The 26,906-nt window shown below is 43.8% G+C and overlaps 1 protein-coding gene across 4 annotated transcripts in view; it reads right to left on the minus strand.

Annotated features, from left to right (window-relative positions):
• DENND6A (DENN domain containing 6A) overlaps window positions 1-13,979 on the minus strand; it is a 76,571-nt gene extending 62,592 nt beyond the window's left edge. For 3 of the 4 annotated variants that reach the window (XM_017894144.1, XM_017894147.1, XM_017894146.1), the window contains exon 1: window positions 13,300-13,978. In XM_017894144.1, coding sequence (XP_017749633.1) covers window positions 13,300-13,536 — 237 coding nt within the window. In that variant the 5' untranslated portion in view covers window positions 13,537-13,978. Of the gene's footprint in view, window positions 1-13,299 lie in introns of all 4 variants that reach the window. The other variant, XM_017894145.1, reaches the window with a different exon arrangement.
• Between the last annotated feature and the right edge of the window lie 12,927 nt (window positions 13,980-26,906).

Consider the following 26,906-nt stretch of genomic DNA (forward strand, 5'->3'; position numbering starts at 1 on the left):
AAAAAAAAAAAAAAAAAAAAAAAAAAATTACATTCTGTTCTGTTCTCACTGCTTTACACACTGCTTTTTTCCTTAAGATCTTGAAGATCATAATATTTCAGTACACAATCTATTCATTAATTCTAAAGATGGTTTGAACTTTCCTGCTTCTTCCCTTGCTCACACTTAGGAACTGATTCACCATTTATCTGCCTATGAAATTCCATCCAGCAGGGGAAATAAGTGATTTCTATTGCCTCTTTGTGTAATTTCTGTAATTTTTCCTCAATAAATATTGTGTATAATTTTTTAATTATATAAGCTGAAATTTTAAATTATGCAGCCCTAAAGGTTCAAATCAATTTTCACCTTCCACCAGAAAATTTCACTTAGTCTCTGGACCACTGACGATATAGTTTGTTTTGTTTTGTTTTGTTTTTGAGATACAGTCTGGCCTTGTCACCTAGGCTGGAGAGCAGTGGCACGATCTCAGCTTATTGCAACCTCCGCCTCCCAAGTTCAAGCAATTCTCCTGCCTCAGCCACTCAAGTAACTAGGATTCCAGGTGTGCACCACCCCACCTGGCTAATTTTTTTGTATTTTTAGTAGAGACGGAGTTTCGCCACGTTGCCCAGGCTGGTCTCAGACTCCTGAACTCAAGTGATCCACCCACCTCAGCCTCCCAAAGTGCTGGGACTACAGGCATGAGCCAGCACACCTGGCTGACTTGTCTCTTCAGTTAAATTCTGGAGGGCAAGGATTTTTATGTCTTGATCTACTGATTAACGTAACAGAATCCTTTGCGCATGTTAGGTGCTCATTATGGCCTATGCAAACAGTCCCAGTGCTCCTACTATAATAGGTACCAACAAAAATTTAGTGATGCTACCCTCATACTGATCCTGTATTACTTATAAAGGACTCTAAGCTTAGGTAGGAATTCACTAAATGAGTAATACGGATAGAATTGAAATAAGCTAGACCAAAAGAGTACCTAGTTCATTATTTCAGAAAAACTCAATAAATAATTACAATTGCCAACTTTATCAAGTGTTTTCCTTGTGCCAGGCACTGTGTTGTATCAATCAATCCTCAGAATATACTAGAAATGAGAACTATTAAAATTATCATCTCACTTCATCTGCCCATGGTTGTAAACTGTTATCAGTCAGAATACCTACATTCAGGAAACCTAACTTTATGTCATTGACATAGGTCACTGGTCTGAGTTCATTATTCTTTCGTCCAAACAGAAGCAAGTGTCTACTGTGCATTTCACAGGATCGTAAAGCATTTTGCCAACTAAAGGATCACAAAAATGCTAAAAGCAGTTCATACAACTCATAAAATAGCCCTAGGTACTATTATTACATTTAGTATTAGCATGTAAACAGGAACACTTTGAGAAATGAGGTAAACTATTACTACCAAGAATTTAAGAATTTTAGTTCAAACTACCACTGGCATTTCACGTCTTCTTTGCTTCAGTTTCCCCTAAATAGTAAACAAAAGTAGCTTAATTTTGTACCCAGGATAACACAGTATAGTGGGGGGAAATCAGGCTTCAGAATCAAAAGGACCGGGGTTCAAATCCTGGCTTACTAAGCAAGTGATATGGGGCAAGTTACCTCTTTTAAGTTTCAGTTCCCTTATTTAAAAAGAGTTTAGCCGGGCACGGTGGCTCATGCCTATAATCTCAGCACTTTGGGAGGTGGGGCGGGGGGGGGATCACGAGGTCAGGAGTTTAAGACCAGCCTGGCCAAGATGGTGAAACCCCATTTCTACTAAAAATACAAAAATTAGCCGGGCGTGGTGGTGGGCATCTGTAATCCCAGCTACTCAGGAGGCTGAGGCAGAGAATTGCTTGAACCCAGGAGGCAGAGGTTGCAGTGAGCCAAGATTGTGCCACTGCACTCCAGCCTGGGTGACAGAGTAAGACTCCATCTCAAAAAAGAGTTTATGGGCTAGACACGATGGCTCACGCCTGTAATCCCAGCACTTTGTGAGGCTGAGGTGGGCAGATCACGAGGTCAAGAGTTTGAGACCAGCCTGACCAACATGATGAAACCCCGCCTCTACTAAAAATACAAAAATTAGCTGGGTGCGGTGCCACGTGCCTGTAATCCCAGCTATTCAGGAGGTTGAGGCAGGAGAATCGCTGGAACTCAGGAGACAGAGGTTGCAGTGAGCTGAGATTGCACCACTGCACTCTAGCCTGGGTGACAAAGCGAGACTCTGTTTCAAAAAAAAAAGTCTAAAGCCAGGCATGGCGGCTCATGCCTATAATCCTAGCACTTTGGGAGACTAAGGCACGTGGACTGTGGGAGGCTGAGGCAGGCAGATCACTTGAGCCAGGAGTTCAAGACCAGTCTGGGCAACACAGCAAAACCCTGTCTCTACAAAAAAAATAAAAAACAAAAAAGTAGCCAGGCTGTAGTCCAGCTACTTGACAGGCTGAGGTGACAGAATTGCTTGAGCCTGGGAGGTCCAGGCTGCAGTGCACTGTAGCCTGGTGACAGAGCATGATCCTGTCGCAAATAAATAAATAAAATCTATATATTACTTAATAATTAGAGTGACGGAAAGGAATAAATGAGGCTGAGTAAAATGGCTCACGCCTGGGATCTCAACACTGGGAGGTGGAGGCAGGAGGATCCCTTGAGCCTAGGAGTTCAAGATCACACTGGGTGACACAAAAATAAAACAATTTATTTGGGCTTGGTGGCACACACCTGGAGTACCAGTTACTTGTGAAACTGAGGTGGGAGGATCACTTGAACCCAAGAGTTCAAGACTGCAGTAAGTCATGATCACACACCACTGCACTCCAGCCTGGGCAACAAAGTGAGACACTGTCTCAAAAAAAAAAAAAGAAAGAAAGAAATGAGATATACAAATAAAGTTTCTCTTTAAAGTAAATTTTCTGTTAAAGTCATAGAACAATCAAAGAAACAACTGGGCTCATAGTTTTGCATCTTCTGTGCGAATCCACAACCTTCAAAGCCTGTCAACCACAACAGAGCCTGAAGTTGCTGAGCCCCTGATGTGTGCCAGGCACTGTGCTTAGCGCCTCGCACACTTGATTTAACTCTTAGGGAACTCTGTGAAGTTGGTTCCTGTTTATACCAGCGGAGATGAAGCATACAGAGTGAGTGACTTCATCAAAATACTATATCTAGTAAGTACTCAAACCAGGATGCCAGCCCTGGTCTGACTTTACAATTCACTTTACTACTTTAGCCTACCTCCCACAAGTCAACTAATCAAAGCATCTCAAGCCAGAGAGTGTAAAACTGCAACTGTTAAACTTTTTGTTTCCAACATCCCTTTATACTCTTAAAATGTATTGAGGCTCTCAAAGAACTCCTGTTGGTATTTCTTTTCATTTTTTGAGATAGAGTTTCATTCTTGTTGCCTAGGCTGGAGTGCAACGGCACAGTCTCAGCTCACTGCAACCTCCAACTCCCCAGTTCAAGTGATTCTCCTGCCTCAGCCTCCTGAGTATCTGGGATTACATGTACGCGCCATCACGCCCGGCTAATTTTTTTTTTTGGTATTTTTAGTAGAGATGGGTTTCATCATGTTGGCCAAGCTAGTCTTGAACTTCTGACCTCAGGAGATCCACCCACCTCGGCCTCCTAAAGAGCTGGGATTACAGGCATGAGCCACCATGTCCGGCCTAGAACTCTTGTTTATATGGGTTACGTCTATCAACATTCACCATTGTAGAAACTAAAAGTGATCATTTAAAAAAATTGTTATTTTTAAATAATAACCTATTACTCATTAACATATTCCATTTTCATGAAAAGTAACTATACTCAGGTTGAGTATTCCTTATCCAAAATGCTTGGTGGGATCAGAAGTGTTTTGGATTTCAGATCTTTTCAGATTCTAGAATATATGAATTATACTTACTCAGTTGGACATCCCAAATCCAACAACCTGAAATCCAAAATGCTCCAATAAGCATTTCCTTTAAGCATCATATCAGTACTCAGAAAGTTTCAGATTTTGGAGCGTTTCGGATTTTGAATGTTTAGGAAAAAACCACCTGTATTCCTAAATAAAACAAAACTTTACTGAGAAGATGGCATCGTTTACACGTTTGCAAATATCTTTAATGTCTGATTTAATAGAAATAACTAGATTCTCATATCTGCTTCAACGTTCATTCTTTTTTTAAAAAATTTGTTTTTCTTTAATGTTTGCTCTTGGCAGAATCATTCTATGTTCATTATATTGCAATACATCGTTCTGGTTGAAGAACATGAAGAAAAGCCACACATAGTTTGAAAACATCCTGGCCGGGCGCGGTGGCTCACGCCTGTAATCCCAGCACTTTGGGAGGCCGAGGCGGGTGGATCACGGGGTCAGGAGTTTGAGACCGGCCTGACCAACATGATGCAACCCCGTCTCTACTAAAAATACAAAAATTAGCCAGGCGTGGTGGCATGCACCTGTAATCCCAGCTACTCAGGAGGCTGAGGCAGGAGAATTGCTTGAATCCGGGAGGCGGAGTTGCAGTGAGCCGAGATTGGGCCACTGCACTCCAGCCTGAGCAACAGAGCGAGCCTCTGTCTCAAAAAAAAAAAAAAAAAAGAAAAGAAAAGAAAACATCCTACAAATCTCCTGAAATGGTCTCAGAGATGCCCAGAAGTCCTCAGACCACATTTTGACAACAGCTGGTTTACAAGAAAAACAGAAAAGCATATGTGAAGAGAAAATTCAAAAACATACTCCAAACATGCCTACACATAATGATCATCTGGAACTGATTCTGATTAAGCAGATGGGTGAGCCCCAGAATCCTCATATGTAATAAATGCTCCAGATGATTCTTATAATAAGAAAAACAAAATAACTCAAATAGAATCCCAATGATACAAAAATAGCTTAAATTTACCAAGATATAAATGTTTAGCCTTATTTTCAATAAGCATTAACAGATATTTCCATATCCCAGGTAAAACAGAACATAATCCTTTATTTCAAAGTTACATAATGGTGTAGAATTTTCAGGCACATATACCCTTGGCTCTCAAAGAGCTCAAAGTTACTAAAGTTTATATCCTAAAACCCAAGCTTAGAAACATTTCAAAATAAATCTTTGATTATATAAGATTATAACTGCTCTCAGGTAAGGCAGTAAACGCTTGTTGCCTTCCAATACCATTCCTCCTTCTCCTTTTATTAATATAGGCATATCTTGTTTTATTGTGCATCATTTTATTGTGCTTTGCAGTTACCAGTTTCTACAAATTACAGGTTTGTGGCAAGCCTACATTAAGCAAGTCTATCGGCATCATTTTTCCAACAATGACACTTTGTGTCTCTGTGTTACATTTTGGTAATTCTCACAACTGTCATTCCAACAATGACTTTGTGTCTCTGTGTTACATTTTGGTAATTCTCACAATATTTCAACCTTTTTTGTTACTATTGTATCTGTTACAGTGGTCTGTGATAAGTTATCTTTGATGTTACTATTGTAATTGTTTTGGGGCACCACAAACCATGCCCATATAAGATGGCAAATTTAATCAATAAATACATGTATTCTCCCAGTTCCACTGACCAGCTATTACCCCATCTCTCTCCCTCTCCTCAGGCCTCCCTATTTCGTAAGACACAACAATATTGCAATTGGGGCAATGAATAACTCTATAATGGCCTCTAAGTGTTTAAGTAAAAGGATGAGTCACACATTTCTCACTTTAAATCAAAAGCTATAAATTATTTAAGTTTAATGAGGAAGGCATGTCAAAAGCTGAGATAGGCCGAAAGCTAGGCCTCTTGGACCAAAGAGCCAACTTGTGAATGCAAAGGAAAAGTTTTTTTTCTTTCTCTTTTTTATGCAACAGGGTCTCACCATGTTGCCCAGTCTGGTTTCGAACTCCTGGGCTCAAGGAATCCTACTGCCTCAGCCTCCCAAAATGATGATATTACAGGCCTGAGCCACCACACCCAGCCAAAGGAAAAGTTCTTGAAGGAAATTAAAGGTGCTACTCCAGTGAACACATGAATAAGAAAGTGAAACAGCCTTACTGCTGATGTGGAGAAAGTCTGAGTGGTCTGGATAGAAGAGCAAACCAGCTACAACATTCCCTAAGCCAGAAGCCTAATTCAGAGCAAGAGCCTAACTCTTTTCAATTCTGTTTTTCAATTCTGTTACGGCTGAGAGAGGTGAGGAATCTGCAGAAGAAAAGTTGGAAGCTAGCTAAAGTTGGTTCATGAGGTTTAAGGAAAGAAGCTGTCTCCATAACGTAAAAGTGCAAGGTGAAGCTGCAAGGACTGATAGACAGCTGCAGCAACTCATCCAGAAAATCTAAGAGAAATGATGAAGGTGGCTACACTAAATAACAGATTTTCATTGTAGATGAAACAGCCTTCTATTGGAAGACTATGCCCTCTAATATGAAAGTCTTAGGACTTTCATAGCTAGAGAAAAGTGAGTATCTGGCTTCAAAGTTTCAAAGGACAGGCTGACAGCCAGGTACAATGGCTCACGCCTGTAATGCCAGCACTTTAGGAGGTGGAGGCAGGAGGATCCCTTGAAGCCAGGAATTTGAGACCAGTCTGGACAACAAAGCAAGACTCCATCTCTACAAAAAATTTAAAAATTAGTCTGGTGCATAAGCATACGCCTGCAGTATCAGCTACCGGGGAAGCTGAGACAGAAGGATCACCTGAGCTGGGAGTTCGAGGCTTCAGTAAGCCATGATTGCATCACTGCACTCCAGCCTGGGTGACAGAGTAAGACCATCTCAAAAAAAAAAAAAAGAAAAAAGAAAAGAAAAGAACGTCTGCTTTGTAAAATTATATTTATGAAGAGTTTTTTGTTTTTTGGTGTTTTTTTTTTTTTGAGACAAAGTCTTGCTCTGTTGCCCAGGCAGGAGTACAATCTCAGTTCACTGCAACCTCTGTCTCCCAGGTTCAAGTGATTCTCCTGCCTCAGTCTCCCAAGTAGCTGGGATTACAAGAATGTGCCACCAAGCCGGCTAATTTTTGTATTTTTTAAGTAGAGACACGGTTTTACCATGTTGGCTACAGTGGTCTTGAACTCCTGACTTCAAGTGATCCACCCTCCTCAGACTCCCAAAGTGCTGGGATCACAGGCATGAGCCACTGCACTTGGCTTATGAAGAGTCTAATGATCTCACAAACTGTTTATGAGAATATTTATGAATAAAAGCAGACTCTTAGTAGACATGCTTAGGAGACTGCCGCCCAGACTATGCTTTGGAAGCGTCCCTCCTATTGCAGGGGTGAGCCTAAGTGACTACTACTGCTACCGAAACCTTGTCTCCTAACCACAAGTGAACAAAATGGGACACCTCTCCCATGCTGAGCCAATCAGATACTCCAGTATTAAGCTTCAGCCTCATTCCAGAAAAAGAGTTTGGCTAAAATCAGTACCATGGAAACCCAAAGTCAAGCAGAGTAATGGGGGACCAGAAAATGAGGCCACTGCAGCACAAACCAGCTTCAGCATGGAGAATGGAACAGACATGCAAAGAGCAAAGATTAAAAAAAAAAAAACACAGCTCCAGAGACAAAGGCAAAAGCCTGGGGCTTTCCAAATCCCACAAGTTCATCCCTGCTTCCCACACACTTGGATTCCAAAAGACTGCCTGGAATCCTTATAATCACTATCCCTTTACTTAAGTTTATTTGAGGTTTCTGTTCCTAACAATCAAATTAATCCTTGACAGTTACAAAATTATATAAAGAAAAAAAGCATTAACAAAAATGCCAAATATTAATAGCAGTTGCCTCTTAGTAGAATTAAGAGTGATATTTTCGGCCGGACGCGGTGGCTCAAGCCTGTAATCCCAGCACTTTGGGAGGCCGAGACGGGCGGATCACAAGGTCAGGAGATCGAAACCATACTGGCTAATATGGTGAAACCCCGTCTCTACTAAAAAATACAAAAAACTAGCTGGGCGCGGTGGCAGGCACCTGTAGTACCAGCTACTCGGGAGGCTGAGGCAGGAGAATGGCGTAAACCTGGGAGGCGGAGCTTGCAGTGAGCTGGGATTGCACCACTGCACTCCAGCCTGGGCGACAGAGCGAGACTCCGTCTCAAAAAAAAAAATTAAAATTAAAAAAAGAGTGATATTTTCTAGTGTTTAGTGTTTATAATTTCTTTTCTTTTTTTTTTTTTTTGAGACAAAGTCTCACTCTATTGCCAGGTGGGAGTGCAGCGGTGTGATCTCACTGCAACCTCCGCCTCCCAGGTTCAAGCGATTCTCCTGTCTCAGCCTCCTAAGTACTGGGACTACAGGCATATGCCACCACACCCAGCTGATTTTTGTATTTTTAGTAGAGACGGGGTTTCACCATGTTGGCCAGGGTGGTCTCGATCTCTTGACCTTGCGATCTGCCCGCCTTGGCCTCCCAAAGTGCTGGGATTACAGGCGTAAGCCGCCAAGCCTGGCCTAATGTTTATAATTTCTTTACTTGCCAAGTTTTCAGCAATGAGTATGTTATCATTCACTCAGGAAAAAAAAAAAAAACTTGAATAAATAAGGTAATTCTGTATTCAGATAATTAAGGCTTTACTAAATAATTCACAATTTCAAAGCTAAAAGTGAGGTACAGTATATCAAACCCAGGAGGTTTCAAACCTTGTTCCAGAGGACACTCTTGATTCTGTGGTAATGCCTCCACAGCCACTTCAGGTGAAAAGCAGCTCAGCACACCCCCTGCAGTCAACACCTTGTTCAGTTACTTCCTAGCTCAAAGACCTCCTTAACCCTTCACTTAGGACAGGGCCTTAAAAGACATTTTATGCAAGGTGAAACACTCCCCCTTCTATTCAGAGCTTTAGCCAACTGTATCAGAATGGGAACCTGCCCCAAACCAGGCCAGATTATCTTCCTCTGGCTTTGGAAGACAGTTAAAGATTCACTTTTTTCACTGAAGTGGCTAAAAACGTTAACTTCTCACCTTAAAGATCAGAGAAGGACTGGGCCTGGTGGCTCACACCTATAATCTCAGCACTTTGGAAGGCAGAGGCAGCAGGATAATTTGAGGCCAGAAGTTTGAGACCAGCCTGGGCAAAATAGCAAGACCTCGTCTCCACAAAAAAATTTTAAAATAGCCGGGTGTAGCGGTGCATGTCTGTAGTCCTAGATACTCAGGAGGATCCCTTGAGTTTAGGAGTTCGAGGCTGTAGTGAGTTATGATCATGCCACTGCACTCCAGTCTGAGCCAGACCATGTCTCTAAGGTAAAAAAAAAAAAAAGCTAGGCACGGTGGCTCACACCTGTAATCCCAGCACTTTGGGAGGCTGAGGCATGGTTATCACCGAGGTCAGGAGTTCAACACTAGCCTGGCCAACATGGTGAAATCCTGTCTCTACTAAAAAAAAAAAAAATACAAAAATTAGCTGGGTGTGGTGGCATGCACCTGTAGTCCCAGCTATTTGGGAGGCTGAGGCAGGAGAATCCCTTGAACCTAAGAGGTGGAGGTTGCAGTGAGCCGAAATTACCCACTGCACTCCAGTCTGGGGGACAAAGTTAGACTCCGTCTTAAAAAAAAAAAAAAAAAAAAAATCAGAGGAGAAGAAGGCAGTTTGCAGAGAAAATGAAATATAAGCAAGATCTGCACACAAAAAAAGAGCAAAACCAAGAGGATTCCCTGATTCTGAACTCTAGCCATTTTCTGAAGCCCCACTATGTTTATGTCTTAAATAGCTGGAAACAGGTATTTAAGCTCTGTGTCCTTACAGTAAGTTCCCCTTTACTGCTTGAGGTAGCTTAAATTAGTTTCTGTTGTAGACAAAGATACACACACAAGCCCCATTTCAACAAGATCAGTCATTAAGGTTCCAGATTAGATATCTATTTACACAGGGAACAAAGTTCCCTACTAAAAAAAGGTATTGATTCTAGCACCTCAATTTCATTTTACAAGTGAGAAAACTGAGGCCCAAAGCAAAAGTCAGGGGTTCTCTTCACTTAAAAAGGAAATTTCAGCTGGGTGTGGTGGCTCACACCTGTAATTCCAGCACTTTGGAGGCCGAGGCAGGCAGATCACCTGAGGTTAGGAGTTCAAGACCAACCTAGCCAATATGGTGAAACTCTGTCTCTACAAAAATATAAAACTTAGCCAGGCATGATGCCAGGTTCCCGTAAACCCAGCTACTCAGGAGGCGGAGGCAAGAGAGTCATTTCAACCCGGGAGGCGGAGGTTGCAGTAAGCCAAGATTGTGCCATTGCCCTCCAGCCTGGGTGACAGAGTGAGACTCCATCTCAAAAAAAAAAAAAAAGGAAATTTCTAGAAAATCAATGCTTCTCTAATGAAGCCTTAAATACATCTTACTGTGTCCCAGGAACTCTTCCAAATGCTTTACAAACATTAAATTACCTAATCCTCACAACAATGCCATGATATAGGTATTGTTATCCTGTTATAAAGAAGAATGTGAGACTCAAACAAGCTAAGTAACTTGCCCAAAGTCACCTGGATTCAAACCTAGGCAGCCCAGCTTTACAGTCTGGGTTTTGTTAGAGGTTTTTTGGGGGACAGTGTCTCGATCTGTCACCCAGGCTTGAGTGCAGTGGTACGAATATGGCTCACTGCAGCCTCGACCTTCCTTTATTAGAGAATGTTCCCCACCCTCATTCTACACCTTCTAAAACCAGTGATTCTTAATGTGGGGACAATGGAACAGAAGGTCCATGGATAAACCCAGATAGTCCATGGAACCACATACATGATTTTGTTTTACTCAGCCTTTTCCTAGTGGAAAGTTTACAATGTTTGTTGTTAGATATTTTTTGTTCTTTTTCTCTTTTTGTTTTTTTTTGAGACGATAGTCCATCAACTCCTGTCAGCAACCAAGAGCTGAGTAGACAGATGCCGGATCTCAGACTCACTAGCAAAGACATACACACCTCGGGTTACACGCCATAAATCTCCATGCCTCAGCCATCCCGAGAATAGCTGGAGGAAGGACTACGAGACAGACAACCAGACCACCAAACGAGCAACCGGCTAGATTTTTTGAATTCTTTTTAGTAAAAGAGACGGTCAATGTATAGACACAGAGCATGATCATCGATCTCACTGAACCCTCGTAAGATGTGACCAGGCCAACTGTCTCAGCCGCCTCCCAAAGTGCTGGGAATTGACCAGGCTTGAGGCCACCGGCCGGCAACCGGCCCAAATAGTTTGTATTTTTAAATCCAGGAAGCAAAAGGTTAAGAACTCCTGACCTAAAAAAAACTCTATACAGTGGCATACACTGTGGAAAATGAAATTCAAAATAAGTCCTTTAATAATTCACATTTTTGCAGCACTATGTTTTCTGTCTATCTAGTCAAAAATACTCATAAAGAATGTCCCAAATAATAAGAATCGGCCGGGCGCGGTGGCTCAAGCCTGTAATCCCAGCACTTTGGGAGGCCGAGACGGGCGGATCACGAGGTCAGGAGATCGAGGCCATCCTGGCTAACACGGTGAAACCCCGTCTCTACTAAAAAATACAAAAAACAAGCTGGGCGAGGTGGCGGGCGCCTGTGGTCCCAACTGCTCCGGAGGCTGAGGCAGGAGAATGGCGTAAACCCGGGAGGCGGAGCTTGCAGTGAGCTGAGATCCGGCCACTGCACTCCAGCCTGGGCGACAGAGCGGGACTCCGTCTCAAAAAAAATAAAATAAAATAAAATAAAATAAAAATAATAATAAGAATCCAAAAGGATCTCCTTTAGCTATTTAAAAACACAACCAACTACAACAACCCATTCTTAAGCTTTCTGGTTATATTGTATCTTGCTGTACATATAACTTCAGGTTAACATGGCAAAGTGAATAATAAATGGCTTATAAATCTCTTATTCAAAATCTTTGGGAACTGTTTTTCTTACTTTAATAAGATAAAAGAATTGCTCACATATTCACCCATTCTATCAAAAGTATTTACAGAATGTCACTAGGTGCCAGGGACTGCATTTGGCCTTATCAGCTACTATGATTAATTCTTGCTTCTCTAAATTGTTGCCTCAATCTACAAATATAGGTTAGAGCACACCCTATTTGTATGTTCCGCAACTAACATAATGCTTGGTTCTTAGTGGAAACAATGTTGAACTGTGTTATACTAAAACACCCAGAAGGCAGGCCGAATACGACAGCAGTGGCTTCGCATTAAGAAACACCGCCCCCCCCGCCAGCCAATTTTCTTAGTCAACCAGACCACTACGGTCAGAATGAGATAGAAATCTGTCACCAATACCAAAACAAAACAAAACATCTAAACAAACGCCCTTCTGATAACGATTTTCTTGGACACATGAAAACAAGCAATTCCTTATGCTAAAAAGACCTTAAACGACATCAAGAATAGATGTTTCTAAAGCCTTTCGATAAGGGGCCATAAATAAGAATGGAAAAGTTGACTGATTCACATGCAAATGATTTTCCCTATATTCATCTTGACATTAGTTTCACACCAACTGTTCCAGAGGCAACATTAAAAAAATAACAGAAATGAAGCCGGGCACGATGGCTCACGCCTGTAATCCCAGCACTTTGGGAGGTCGAGGTGGGCAGACCACCTGAGTCAGGAGTTCGAGACCAGCCTGACCAAAATGGAGAAACCCCCCCCCCCTACTAAAAATATAAAATTAGCTGGGTGTGGTGGCGCATGCCCCTAATCCCAGCTACTCGGGAGGCTGAGGCGGAAGAATCGTCTGAACCCGGGATTCAGAGGTTGTGGTGAGCCGAGATCGCGCCATTGCACTCCAGCCTGGGCAACAACAACAAAACCCCGTCTCAAAAAACAAACAAACCAGAAATGAGGCACAAAAGGAGGAACCGGAGAAAATGTCTGCTGAGATAAGCATTTCGGCTCAGGCTGTGGGAAAAGCTCTACGAGTTACTACAAATGACCAAAACAACCTGAGCCTCAAAAGTTGGTTGTGCAAGTTCGGCTAGTAGAGTTCATCATCAGTTATGGGGCATTGTTCTTGAAAGTACCAAACATCCTGCCTGCAGGCTTCCTCGGGTGGGTGCTACTAACCGTTTTAGTTAGTTCTGTGGCTCTGGGTTTAAAAGAAAGAAAGAATAGGATGAACATCAACAAGTATTTAGGAAGGGCCTAAGACAGAACTTTTCACCCCTAGCCGCAGCCCAAGATCCTCCCACGGGAAGTGCCCTAGGACCGCAGCCTGAAAGAGCGCCGGAGGGGAGACTGGCCACGCCCGGAAGCGCGGCGGATGGGTTCCAGGCCGGCCAGCCCGCGGGCGCCTGGCTTTGCTGCAGCCGCCCAGGCGCAGGGGCGGAGCGCGGAGACAGGGCGGGGCCGGGCCTCACCTCCACCGCCTGGCCCAGCTCCAGGTCGAAGCCCACCACACACACGCAGTGCAGCCAGGCGGAGAAGCCGTCCCAGCGGAGCAGGCCCTGGCCACGGCCATCATCCTGTTCATTGTCCTCTGGCGCGCCTCCCGCCGCCATAAGGGCCGGCGCCTCGCGCCCTTCGGCCCCTGCCACCGCCTCGTCCAACGGCCTTCGAGAGCCGGGCCCCAAGCCCGCAGGGCCCCTCAAAGCCATCCGCCGCCCCCTGGCCGTTCGCGCCGCCTCCACCGCGGACCGCGCCGCAGAGCGCGCTTGCCTCCGCGCAGGCGCAGACGCCGCTGCCGCAGCCGCAGCCGCTGGGGACACACTCAGTCCGGGCGGGGCTGCGACTCACGTGACCCTGGGAGCGCGGCTCTGCGCAGATCCTCCCGGGCCTGACTGGACGTGGGGACGTCACGCTGCCGCTTGTCTCGGATTGTGAATCCGGCCCTGGCCTTGTCTGAAACGTCTTTGGGACTGAAACAGTTCATGAATCGTTTTCAACCTCGTTCGCAGTCAACGACCAGGGAATATATTATTCGTGGATGACACTGTTCGTAATTATTATAAGGTATTATTAAATTATGAAAGCGTAGGCCGGGCGCTGTGGCTCACGCCTGTAATCCCAACACTTTAGGAGGCCGATGCAGGCGGATCATCAGATCAGGAGTTCAAGACCAGCCTGACCAACATGGTGAAACCCCATCTCTACTAAAAATACAAAAAAATTAGCCAGGCGTGGTAGTGCGCTCATGATATCCCAGCTACTCAGAAGGCTGAGGCAGGAGAATCGCTTGAACCCGGAAGGCAGAGGTTGCGGTGAGCCAAGATTGCGCCACTGTTTTCCAGCCAGGGCGACAGAGCGAGATTCCGTCTCAAAAATAAAAAATATGAAAGCATAATGGTAACGGTGGCTAATATTGAATGCTTACTTTGTGCCAGTTGATATGCCAACTACAAGTGCGAATATTTAAATATTACCTTATTGAATCTTCATATAATCGCAAATAAGTAGACCGTATTTATTTCTTTTTACAGATAAGGAAATGGAGATTCTGGAGGTTACATGACTAGCCCAACAAGTATGACAACTCCGATACCTTCTTGCAGTTCACTCATTCAGTTTGCTGACTCAGAGATCTGTGCATTCACTGACCTGTTTCTTCCGCAGCAACGCCTCCCTACCCCGCCACCTCCACCTTTCTTGGTTTGGCTGTCTGTGACTCACTCAACACACATCCCCAGACCTTTCTGGAACTCCAGGTTGGGCAGATTGGCCTCCACAGCATCCTGTGGATCTCTGAGCACTGGGGCAAGGGCCTGGTCTCAAGCAGCTTCATATTCCGAGATCAATTTTTACTGATTATTGGACCAGTCAGGATACTAACTAGTATTTATTCAGCACCTACTATGTTAAGTATAAATAGCATAGTAAAAGTAGGAAGCGCATAATAATACCTCAACAGAAAAATGAGTAAACCAGCGAGGTGTCACGCCTATAGTCCCAGCTTCTTGGGAAGCTGAGGCCGGCTAAGGCCAAGGAGGATCTCTTGAGCAGGAGTGCCAGGCTGCAGTGCGCTATGATCATGCCTGCAAACAGCCATTGCACTCCAGCCTGGGCAACATAGCGCGACTGTGTCTCTAAAAAACTACGCAAAACAACACTGCAGAACTTAAGCATTTTGCTGCACTGCCCAGTCAAATCCATTCCATTTAACAAATACTGCCCTCTTAACATTCTTAGAATTCATTCTTTGGAGCAAGTGTTAGTGTCCCTGTTTTCAAGGAGGTGGTCAAGTATGCACAGACATCAGTAGTGATGTTTGCTGGAGACTTCCTTTAGACAAAAATGAACTTAGGGATAGCACTTAAGTTAGAGGCCATGTCTTTGACTAAAGTAGCCTGCCATCCTACTCCAGAGAACTGCTGTGGTTAAAAGAGGAAAAACTGTATTCTGCGATCAAGTAAGGCTCTAAACCCAGTATTAGGAAAGAACAGTGGCCTTTTGTATTAGAAAGAACACTGGCCTGAAAGTCAAAAGTTCTGGATTCTAGTGCCAAATCCACCCACGATTATGGTAGGCAGGCTGCTCCAAAACACAGTTTCTGCTCAATGGGAATGATGATTACTAACTCACCTCACTGACTGTTGGAAAAAGCTAAGCTATCCTAATGTACCCATTTTACCAGATGCTACTTAATTATTAATTATTAATGATCTCAAAACACCAGTTGTGGCCAAGCACAGTGGGTCACACCTATAATCCCAGCACGTTGGGAGGCTGAGGCAGTAGAATCGCTTGAGTCCAGGAGTTTGAGACCAGCCTGGGCAACATAGGGAGGCACTGTCTCTTAAAAAAATTAAAAATTAGCCGGGCATGGTGGCACCAACCTCTAGTTCCAGCTACTTGAGAGGCTGAGGTGGGAGGATCACTGGAACCCAGAAGGTGAAGGCTGTAATGAGCCATTACTGTGCCGCTCTACTCCATCCTGGGCAACACAGCAAGACCCTGTGTCAAAAACCAAAACCAAAAAAGAACACTAGTTGTTCCACAGGGCTGGTTCTTTGATGCATAGACACACACTATGATTCTGTGAAATGTCGCTTTATAATATTGGGTTAAGGATAATCTTGTCAAAATACAGTACCCTGAAAACAACATATTAGGAGGGCCAGAAGTTTCCAGAGAATGAAAGCACACCAAAGCTCTAGAGAATTTTAAAAGTAAAAAACTTGTTTGGGGAGAAAAAAAAAACTACTTAAATCTTTATGCACAGAAACAGAATAACCACCAGGGAAAACAAAGCAGCTATGGCTTTATTTCCCTATACCTTCATAACTTTGACATTCTGCCTTATGGTCTATTTTCACACAGTTTCTGTTGTTAATAGGAGCTGAGGAACAAGGTACTGACACCTTCTTATGGTTCATCAAAAGAACCTTTGACTCTGAAAGGATCTTGGATAGGATCATCTCTCCAAACTTCCTATTCATGGATCTTCTGACAGTCAGTTAGCCAGCCTCTTTTCTAACACTCTCTATTAAAGTCACTAGCCTGTAATCCCAGCATTTTGGGAGGCCAAGGCTGGTGGATCACCTGAGGTTAGGAGTTCCAGACCAGCCTGGCCAACATGGTGAAATCCTGTCTTTAGTAAAAATACAAAAATTAGCCAGGTGTGGTGGTGCACACCTGTAATCCCAGCTACTTGGGAGGCTGAGGTAGGAGGAACCCTTGATTTGGGGAGGCAGAGGTGACAGTGAGCTGAGATCACACCACTGTACTCCAGCCTGTGCCACAGAGGGAGACTCCGTCTCCATAAATAAATAAGTAGCTGGGCGCGGTGGCTCATGCCTGTAATCCCAGCACTTTGGGAGGCCAAGGCAGGCAGATCATGAGGTCAGGAGATTGAGACCATGGTGAAACCCCATCTCTACTAAAAATATTTAAAAAAGTAGCCAGGCGCGGTGGCGGGCACTTGTAGTCCCAGCTACTTGGGAGGCTGAGGCAAGAGAACGGCTTGAACCTGGGAGGGGGAGCTTGCAGTGAGCCGAGATCGCACCACTGCACTCCAGCCTGGGTGGCAGAGTGAGATTCCGTCTCAAAATAAAATAAGATAAAATAAAAAAATAGACCTGGCGCAGTTGCTTACGCCTGTAATCCCAGCACTTCGGGAGGCCGAGGTGGGCAGATCACTTAAGGTCAGGAGCTTGAGACCAGCCTGGCCATGATGGTGAGACCCTGTCTCTACTAAAAATACAAAAAATTAGCCAGGCCTGTTGGCGTGCTCCTGTAATCCTAGCTACTTGGAAGGCTAAAGTGGGAGAATTGCTTGAACCCGGGAGGTGGAGGTTGCAGTGAGCCAAGATTGAGCCAAGATAGCGCCACTGCACTTCAGACTGGGTGACAAGAGCAAGACTCCATCTCAAAATAATAAATAAAAGTTAAGTAACTGCTTTCAGAGCTGCTATTTTTTGGGTGTTCATAAGGGCTAGAAAGTTCTTCCCGTTACGGAGACAAAATCAGCCACTTTGTAATACATACCCGTTGGTCTAAGTTGTGCTTGCTGAGATTACATAGAAGAGTCCAACTCTTCTACATGATAACCCTGTGAACGTTTGAAAATAGTTATCCCACACCCACATGCCTTCCAGTTTTCAGGGTAACTACCCCAATCCTCCAACTGTTCCTCAAAAGATGTAGTTTCTAGGCCATTCATCATCCTGCTGCCCAATTTGGGCATACTCCAACTTGTCAACATCACTCTTATAGCATGGGAGGAAACACCATCCTCCAGGTGTGATCTTACCATTGCAGAATGTACTCTAGGACTCTTACTTTCCTTGTCCCAGCCACCAGGCTTCTTTTAATGCCAGTTCGTATCACATTTACTTGTTTTGGCAGCCAGGTCACATCACTGGCTCAGGTTGCATTTACTGTCAACTAAAGCCCTGGATCTCTTTTCATGTGAGGAGCACTTAAGTCAGGGTAGACCGCATTAGCCAAGAGCATGACTAGATTCATGGCTCTGCTGCTCTTCTAATATTACCAAGAACACTGAACACAGGATTAAAAACATTCCAAACTTCTCTACTCACCCTTAACCAAACTCCGAGCATTTCAGTAGTTTTAACAGAAGAAAGAAAAAATAAAAGGTTGAGCATTAGACAGTGGTGTGAATTGTGAAATGCAGTGTCAGGTCTCTGGGCTTAGTTTTACCAAAAGGACCCACAGGGGGTCCAGATGTCCTAGATATTTACCCAGATGGGCAGCCAGGGGACTTCCCTCTTGCACTTAAGGTAAATGCTGCCAGGGCTGCTGGGACATAACTATACTTGCGGTGGTGAAAAAACTACATGAAGATATACACAGAAGCCCCATACCAGTGTGTTATCAACAGAGAATTGAGTTTACTGCTGCACTTCTCTGGAAGACAAAAATGCTCAAATACAGGTTTTGAAGGGAGGATCCAGCCAAAGAAGACTATAAAATGCACGATCAGGGCCAGATGCCATGGCTCACGCCTGTAATCCCAGTACTTTGAGAGGCCAAGGCAGGCAGATCACTTGAGGTCAGGAGTTCGAGACCAGCCTGGCCAACATGGTGAAACCCTATCTCTACTAAAAATATAAAAATTAGCTGGGCATAGTGGCATCCTCCTGTAATCCCAGCTGCTCAGGAGGCTGAGGCAGGAGAATCACTTGAACCCAGAAGGCAGAGGTTGCAGTAAGCCAAGATTTCACCACTACACTCCAGTCGGGGCAACAGAGCAAGACTCCATCTAAATAAAATAAAAAATAAAATGCACTAACAGGTTTTCCCAAACAGTGTTTGTGACAGCTTTAAAAAATGGTGGTCGGGTGTGGTGGTGGCTCAGACCTCTAATCCCAGCACTTTGGGAGGCCAAGGCAAGAGGATTCATAACAACACCCACCTGTAGTCCTAGCTACTCAGGAGGCTGAGGCTGGAGGATCACATGAGCCCAGGAGGTCAAGGCAGCAGTGAGCTGTGATTGTACCACTGCACAGCCTGGGCAACAGAGTGAGATTCTGTCCCTCCAGCCCTTCAAAATAATAATAATAATAATAATAATAATAATAATAATAATAAAAACAAGGAAAGAAAAGAAAATAATGAAGAGCCTTTTTTGTTTGTTTGTTTTTACCTTCTTAATATTTATACAGTGCTGACATGCAGGCACTCAGTAAATATTTAATTAATTAATTAATGCACTTTATTTTATATTTTTTGAGACGGAGTCTCCCTCCGTCGCCCAGGCTGGAGTGCGGTGGCGCGATCTCGGCTCACTGCAAGTTCTGCCTCCTAGGTTCACGTCGTTCTCCTGCCTCAGCCTCCTGAGTAGCTGGGGCTACAGGCACCCGCCACCATGCCTGGCTAATTTTTTGTATTTTTAGTAGAGATGGGGTTTCACTGGGTTATCGAAGATGGTCTCAATCTCCTGACCTCGTGATCTGCCCGCTTCAGCCTCCCAAAGTGCTGTGATTACAGGCATGAGCCACCGTGCCCAGCCATGAATGCACTTTAAAAAAGCATCTTGACTTTGCCTGCATCTCTACAGAAAAATTTAAAACATTAGTTGGGCACGGTAGCCAACACCCATAGCCCCAGCTATTTGGGAAGCTGAAGCAGGAGGATCTCTTGAGCCCTGGAGTTCAAGGCTGCAGTGAGCTATGATCACACTACTGTAGTACAGCCTGGGCAACAGAGCAAGATCCTGTCTCTATTAAAAAAAATACATAAAATAAAAATAAAGGTTACTTTTCCAACTGTCTGATGCAGTTAGCACTAGGAAGTGGGTTTAATGGGCTCAATCTAAGCCAAAATGCAAAACAGAGAATATAATCAAATTTATACTCTTCAATCAAAGAGATGTGAGGCCTTCACTCGTAAGTTATTTTGTCTAGGTTTACACATAATTCTGGCTGGTTCAAGTGCAATGGTGTTTACAACTAATTGAAACTAATTGAACACAACCAAGTAGAGATTTCTGCTGCTGCTTTTTTTTTTTTTTTTGAGACCAAGTCTTGCTCCATCACCCAGGCTGGAGTGCAGTGGCGCAACCAATTAGAGATTTCCTTGTTCCTTTTCTACTCCCACTGCTTTGACTAGCCCTAAAAATAATAATAAATTTACAGATAATTTTAATAGATTTACTTGTCTGGTTTCCCAGACTAAGAAGCAAATATGAAGAGCAAAGAGGTTGCTTGAGGCAGAGCATGACAAGAGCAGAAAACAAAACACCATAGGTTAATAAAATAGAAGGAAAAGAAAAAAATGAGTCAGAAAACAAAACTTTAGATGATACACAGTAAATTAATAGTTTTCCTTACGAGGCATAGAAGTGCCAGGAAATAGGCCAGGTGCGGTGGCTCACACCTGTAATCCCAGCACTTTAGGAGGCTGAGGCAGGCAGATCACCTGAGGTTGGGAGTTCGAGACCAGCCTAACCAACATGGAGGAACCCCGTCCCTACTAAAAATACAAAATTAGCTGGCTGTGGTGGCGCATGCCTGTAATCCCAGATACTCAGGGGGCTGAGGCAGGAAAATCGCTTGAACTTGGTGGGGAGAGGTTGCAGGGAGCTGAGATCACGCCATTGCACTCCAGCCTGGGCAACAAGAGTGAAATTCCGTCTCAAAAAAAAAAAAAGAAGTGCCAGGAAATACAAGTACTGGTGAATAAAAGGGGAATTTTGCTTTTATTTTACACACTACTATATTTTGCAAATTATTTAGAAAGGACATATATTGCTTTTGTAAGTAAAATATTAAGATAATTTATATAGAGTTGGTTATAGTAGTAAAAAATTGGAAGCCACCTAAATGTCCAACAATAGAGAACTGAACTGAAAAAATCGTATATCACGGGCTGGGCACAGTGGCTCATGCCTGTAATCTCAGCCTTTTGGGAGGCTAAGGTAGGCGGATTGCTTGAGCCCAGGAGTTCAAGACCAACCTGGTTAACATTTCTCTACAGAAATTCAAAAAAATTAGCCTGGTATGGTGGTGTGCGCCTGTAGTTCCAGCTACTTGGGAGGCTGAGACGGGAGGATAGCTTGAGCTTAGGAGGTCAAGACTGCAGTGACCCGTGATCATGCCACTGCACATCATCCTGGGCAACAGAATGAGACCAGTTTTCAAAAATAATAGGGCCAGGTGTGGTGGCTGAGGCCTGTAATCCCAGCACTTTGGGAGGCCGAGGCGGGTGAATCACCTGAGGTCAGGAGTTCAGACCAGCCTGACCAACATAGAGAAACCCTGTCTCTACTAAAAATACAAAAGAATTAGCCGGGCATGGTGGCACATGCCTGTAACCCCAGCTACTCAGGAGGCTGAGGCAGGAGAATCACTTGAACCTGGGAGGCAGAGGTTGTAGTAAGCCAAGATCGCGCCGTTGCACTCCAGCCTTGGCAACAAGAACAAAACTCGGTCCCAAAAAATAAATAAATAAAATAATAATAATAATAATATAGGCCAGGCGCAGTGGCTCATGCCTGTAATCCCAGCACTTTGGGAGGCCAAGGTGGGTGGATCATCTGAGGTCAGGAGTTCGAGATCAGGCTGACCAACATGGAGAAACTCCGTCTCTACTAAAAGTACAAAATTAGCCGGGCATGGTGGCTCATGCCTGTAATCCCAGCTACTCGGGAGGCTGAGTCAGGAGAATCGCTTGAACCTGGGAGGTGGAGGTTGCGGTAAGCCGAGATCACGCCATTGCACTCAAGCCTGGGCAACAAGAGGGAAACTCTGTCTCAATAATAATAATAATACATTAATTCCTTTGAACTGGAGCTGCAAAGTAAAAGAAAAAGTAAAACTATAAAAATATTTTTAAAATTCGTAAGTTTCAAATTATGTACCATTCTGAGTAGCATAATGAAATCCCAGGGTGGTCCATCTTGCCTTATAATGTAGAATCAGCAGGAACCCTGAGCTTGTTTTCCTGCAACTACTAGACAGTCCCATCTGGGGGTGATGGAAGACAGTGATGGATATCAGGCATTAGATTCTCCTAAGGAGCAGGCAGCCTAGATCCCTTGCATGCGCAGTTCATGATAGGGTTCGCATTCCTATGAGAATCTAATGCCGCTGCTAATCTGACAGGAGGAGGAGCTCATGAGGTAATGCCAGTGATGGGGAGCGGCTGTAAATACAGATGAAGTTCGCTCACTGGCCTGCCACTCACCTCCTGCTGTGTGGCCTAGTTCCTAAGAGGCCATGGAGTCAGGTACCAGTCCCTTGCCCAGGGGATTGGGGACCCCTGGTATATGCAACTCTACTGTTAGTCACTTAGTAGTTGTCTGCGTTACCAGATTGACTATTAACAGTATTGCAGTGCTTGTGTTCAAGTGACCCTTATTTTACTTGAAAATAAATGGCCTCAAAGTGCAAGAGCAGTGATGCTGGCAATTAGGATATACCAAAGAGAAGCCATAAAGTGTTTCTTTTAAGTGAAAAGGTAAAAGTTCTTTTTTTTTTTTTTTTTGAGACAGGCTGGAGTGCAGTGGTGCTGTCATGGCTCACTGCAGCCTCCCAAGTTCAAGCGATCCTCCCAGCTCAGCCTACCAAGTATCTGGGACTGCAAGCATAGGCCACCATACCCAGTTAATGCTTGTATTTTTTTGTAGAGACAAGGTCTCCCCATGTTGCCCCAACTGGTCTCGAACTCCTGGTCTCAAGTAATCTTCCTGCCTTGGCCTCCCAAAGTGGTGAGATTACAGGCGTGAGCCACGGTGCCTGGCCAAAAGTTCTTGATTTAATAAGCAAAGAAAAAACTCATATGCTGAGGTTGCTAAGATCTACAATAAGAACAAATCTATCTGTGAAATTGTGAACAGTATTGTTATACTTGTTATATTCGTTATCAGTTATTAACCTATTACTGTGCCTAATTTATAAGCTAAACTTTATCATTATTATGTATTATATATAGGGAAAAACTTAGTGTATATATGGTTTGGTACTACCTGCAGCTTTAAGCATCTACTGGGGGGTCTTGGAACATATTCCCTATGGAAAAGGGGAAACTACTGTATCTATTCTATGCTTGTATGACCATTGTATTTTGGAAGCACATAATTATCTGATTCAGAAGTTCATAGATGGAGAGGAATTTTGTCTTAGGTTGACTCTGCCTCAAGTGTCACTCATATCTGATTTAGGTGGTATTTAGATAAGGGTTTCAACTTTAGGTAGAGTTGATGGTGGAACAAGATAAGACTTTTTGAGTTATTGGGATGAAATGGATGTTTTTTTTGGAGACGGAGTCTCGCTCTGTAGCCCAGGCTGGAGTGCAGTGGTGTGATCTCTGCTCAAGGCAACCTCTGCCTCCTGGGTTCAAGCGATTCTCCTGCCTCAGCCTCCTGAGTAGCTAGGATTACAGGCGCGCACCACCTCGCCCGGCTAGTTTTTTGTATTTTTAGTTTCACTGTGTTAGCCAGGATAGTCTCCATCTCCCAACCTTCGTGATCCACCCGCTTCGGCCTCCCAAAGTGCTGAGATTACAGGTGTGAGCCACCGTGCCCAGCCTGGAATACCTGGTTATATTCTTTAAGAAGCAAGCAGAAAAAAAAATAAATAAAGCAAGTACTTGTTGCCCTTTTGGAGTTTTCTGTTTTTTTTTTTTTCGAGACAAGGTCTGACTTGTTGCTCAGACTGGAATGCAATGGTACTATCTCATCTCACTGCAGTTTCTGCTCTGCGGGTTCAATTGATCTACCTTAGCCTCCCGAGTAGCTGGCACTCTGGATATGCAACATGACACCCAGCTGATTTTTGTATTTTTGTAGAGATGGGGTTTTACCATGTTGCCCATGTTGGTCTTGAACCCCTGGGCTCAACAGGTCTGCCCGCCTTGGGCTGCCAAAGTGCTGGAAATAGAAGCATGAGCCACCTCGCCCGTCCTTGCTGCCCTTTTACCCCTTTGCTTCCTCCTACTGCATCCTGGGCATGAAGGCCAAAATTTCAGCAGCCATTTTGGGACTGTAAAGAAAATATCAAAAGAGTCGCATCCATAAGGTGCCAAACCAATGCCAGCAACAGTCTGCCTCTGAACCTCTCCTTACATGAGAAAAACTAACCTATCTGTTTAAGGCACTGTTAGTTAGATCTGTCACTGGCAGCCAAATGCAATTTGTAACTGACATGAGTCAGCTTTTTCATTAGAACTTTCACCATGTGCAAAACTACATCAGAAAGTTCAAATAGTACATAGAAGTTAGAAACAAATTTGTGTTTAAAGTTGACTTCTTAATTACTTTTATATAAAAACAGACTTGAAAATAGGTTTGTTCTTTTGAAGAAAGACTAGCAGTACTCAGCATTCACTTTGTTCAAATTCGCTGAGTATTCCAAATAACTTTGATGTGGGAAGAGAAGAGGAACCTTACTTGACTTTTGGTGATTGACACTTAATATGTAATGTTGGATTTTTTATTTAGCAGGGAGAGTTGGTGAAGTTAATGATATACTATTTTTGGAAGGTAAGTATGGAAAGGGCTTGAAAATCTTATGCTTGGGCACTTTGGACTTCTTTTAAACTTGCTCTTTGGAGTAAATCAGAGGGAAACAGAAAAGTCTGCTATTCCTGAATTAAAGGCTTTTGAATTATCTGGGAAATGGTTAAAATGCAAATTCTCATGTGTCATCCCAGAACCACAACTTAAGAAACAGTAAAAAAAAAAAAAAAAAAAAAAACACTGACCAGTTGACCAGTGCCCTCAATTTCTTTTCTTTTTTTTTTTTTTTTTTTTTTTTTTTGAGAGACAGGAGTCTTGCTCTGTTGCTCTGTCACCCAGACTATAGCACAGTGGTGTGATCACAGCTTACTGCAGCCTCAACATCCTGGCTCAAGCAGTCCTCCCACCTCAGCCTCCCAAGTAGCTAGGACTACAGGCACATGCCACCACACCCAGCTAATTAAAAAACAAAAATGTTTTTAGAGATGGGAGGTCTCACTGTGTTGCTCAGTCTGGTCTTGAACTCCTGACCTCAACTGATTATTCTGTCTTGGCTTCCCAAAGTGGTGAGATTACAGGCATGAGCCATGGTGCTTGGCCCCTATTGAAATTTACAAGAAATTACAGAAGACACTGAATAAGGGCAGTCTGTTAAGACAGTATGATCCTTCGATCTGGGAGGCAGAGACTCTTTCAGAGTGCCCATGAGGTCAAAATTCGTCATAATGGCCAGGCACAGTAGCTCATACCTCATGCTGTAATCCTAGCACTTCGGGAGGCTGAGGCAGGAGAATTGCTTGAGGACAGGAGTTTGAGACCAGCCTGGGCAACATAGTGAGACCACATCTTTAAAGGAAAAAGAAGAAAAAAATTGTCATAACGACGTTAAGATACTATTTGGTACAAAAAGTAGCCAGGTGTGGTGGCATGCACATGTAATCCCAGCTACTTGGGAGGCTGAGGCAGGAGAATCTCTTGAACCTGGGTGGCAAAGGTTGCTTTGAGATAAGATCATATCACTGCACTCCAGCCTGGGCAACAGAGCAAGATTCCAACTCAAAAAAAAGATATTATTTGGACTTTTTCACAATTCTCAAGTAAATAGTGGAGTTTCCAAGTAATTACATGACAGGTACACAATGGAATTAATGGAATGCAGAAGCACATAAGAACCTAGCTCTCTTTTATTAAAGAGATCATGACACTTTTAATTTCTAATATAAGTATTGATAATCCGTATAACAAAACTTTTGTCATGTCCAGTTTTTCTGACAACCAAAAAATTGCCTAATCAGCAAATTAAACTAGTGTACTTATGAATTAAAGTAAAGATTACTGTTTTTTTTAAATACTTTTGGCCAGGAGCAGTGGTGTAATCTCAGCACTTTGGGAGGCTGAGGTGGGCTGATCACTTGAGGCCAGGTGTTCAAGACCAGCCTGGGCAATGTGGTGAAAGCCTATCTCCACTAAAACCACAAAAAATTAACCAGGCATGGTGGCATGCACTTGTAGTCTCACCTGCTCAAGAGGCTGAGGTGGGAGGATTGCTTGAGCTTGGGAGGTCGAGGCTGCAGTGAGCCGAGATTGTCCCACTGCACTCCAGCCTGAGCAATGGGAATTAGACCCTGTCTCAAACAACACAAAGTTCTGTTTTGCAAAACTAGGATTTCGTTGTTGTTGTTGTTGTTGTTAGTTTAGTTATGGAGTCTCACTGCCTTTACTTGCCCATCATCCATTGTACCCTCTTCTGCTTAAGAGTCCCCAGTTTTCAGTCAGGCACGGTGGCTCACACCTGTAATCCCAGCACTTTGGGAGGCCAAGGTGGGAGGATCCTCTGAGGTCAGGAGTTCGAGACCAGCCTGGCCAACATGTCAAAACCCCATCTCTATTACAAATACAAAAATTAGGCAGGAGTGGTGGTGTGCGCCTGTAATCCCAGCTACGCAGGAGGCTGAGGCAGGAGAATCACTTGAACCCAGGAGGCGAGGTTGCAGTGAGCCGAGGTCGTGCCACTGCACACCAGCCTGGAAGACAGAGAGAAACTCCATCTCAAAAAAAAAAAAGTCCCAAATGTTCTAATGGGGAGCCACCTCCCCAGTGATCTCAGTCTATGAGGTTCAAGACGAGGTAAGCACTACTCCTGGATTCCAGCATGCGCATGTAACCCAGGCCTAGACAATCAGTGTATTCAATATACCTAGAACAATGATGGGTGCAGGCATATCCCCGTGCATGACCCAATCAAACAATGCAACTCCACTCTGGGAGTCATTAGAACTGTTCTGAAAGAGGCACTGTCCTGACACTGGGATTGCTGAAAGGATAGAATGTAAGCTTGGAGTCTTATCACTGTAAAGGAAGAGCATACCCAACAAAGAAAACGCCAAGAAACAGAAAGAGGAAGACAAAGTCCTAATGACATCATTCTGCCCTGGATTCAGCCAAGGCTGAACTTTTCACATACATGAGTCAATAAATTTTCCTTTTAGATTGAAGCCAGTTTGAGCTAGATCTTCTGACAGGTGCAACTGTAAGAGTCCTGACTAATATAATTACACATGATTAATAGTCCTGATTCATTACATTAGTCTTTTACCATGCCAAGTGCTT

This window comes from Rhinopithecus bieti, unplaced genomic scaffold (genome assembly GCF_001698545.2).
Source record: "Rhinopithecus bieti isolate Rb0 unplaced genomic scaffold, ASM169854v2 scaffold_21649, whole genome shotgun sequence".
Taxonomy (NCBI): domain Eukaryota; kingdom Metazoa; phylum Chordata; class Mammalia; order Primates; family Cercopithecidae; genus Rhinopithecus; species Rhinopithecus bieti.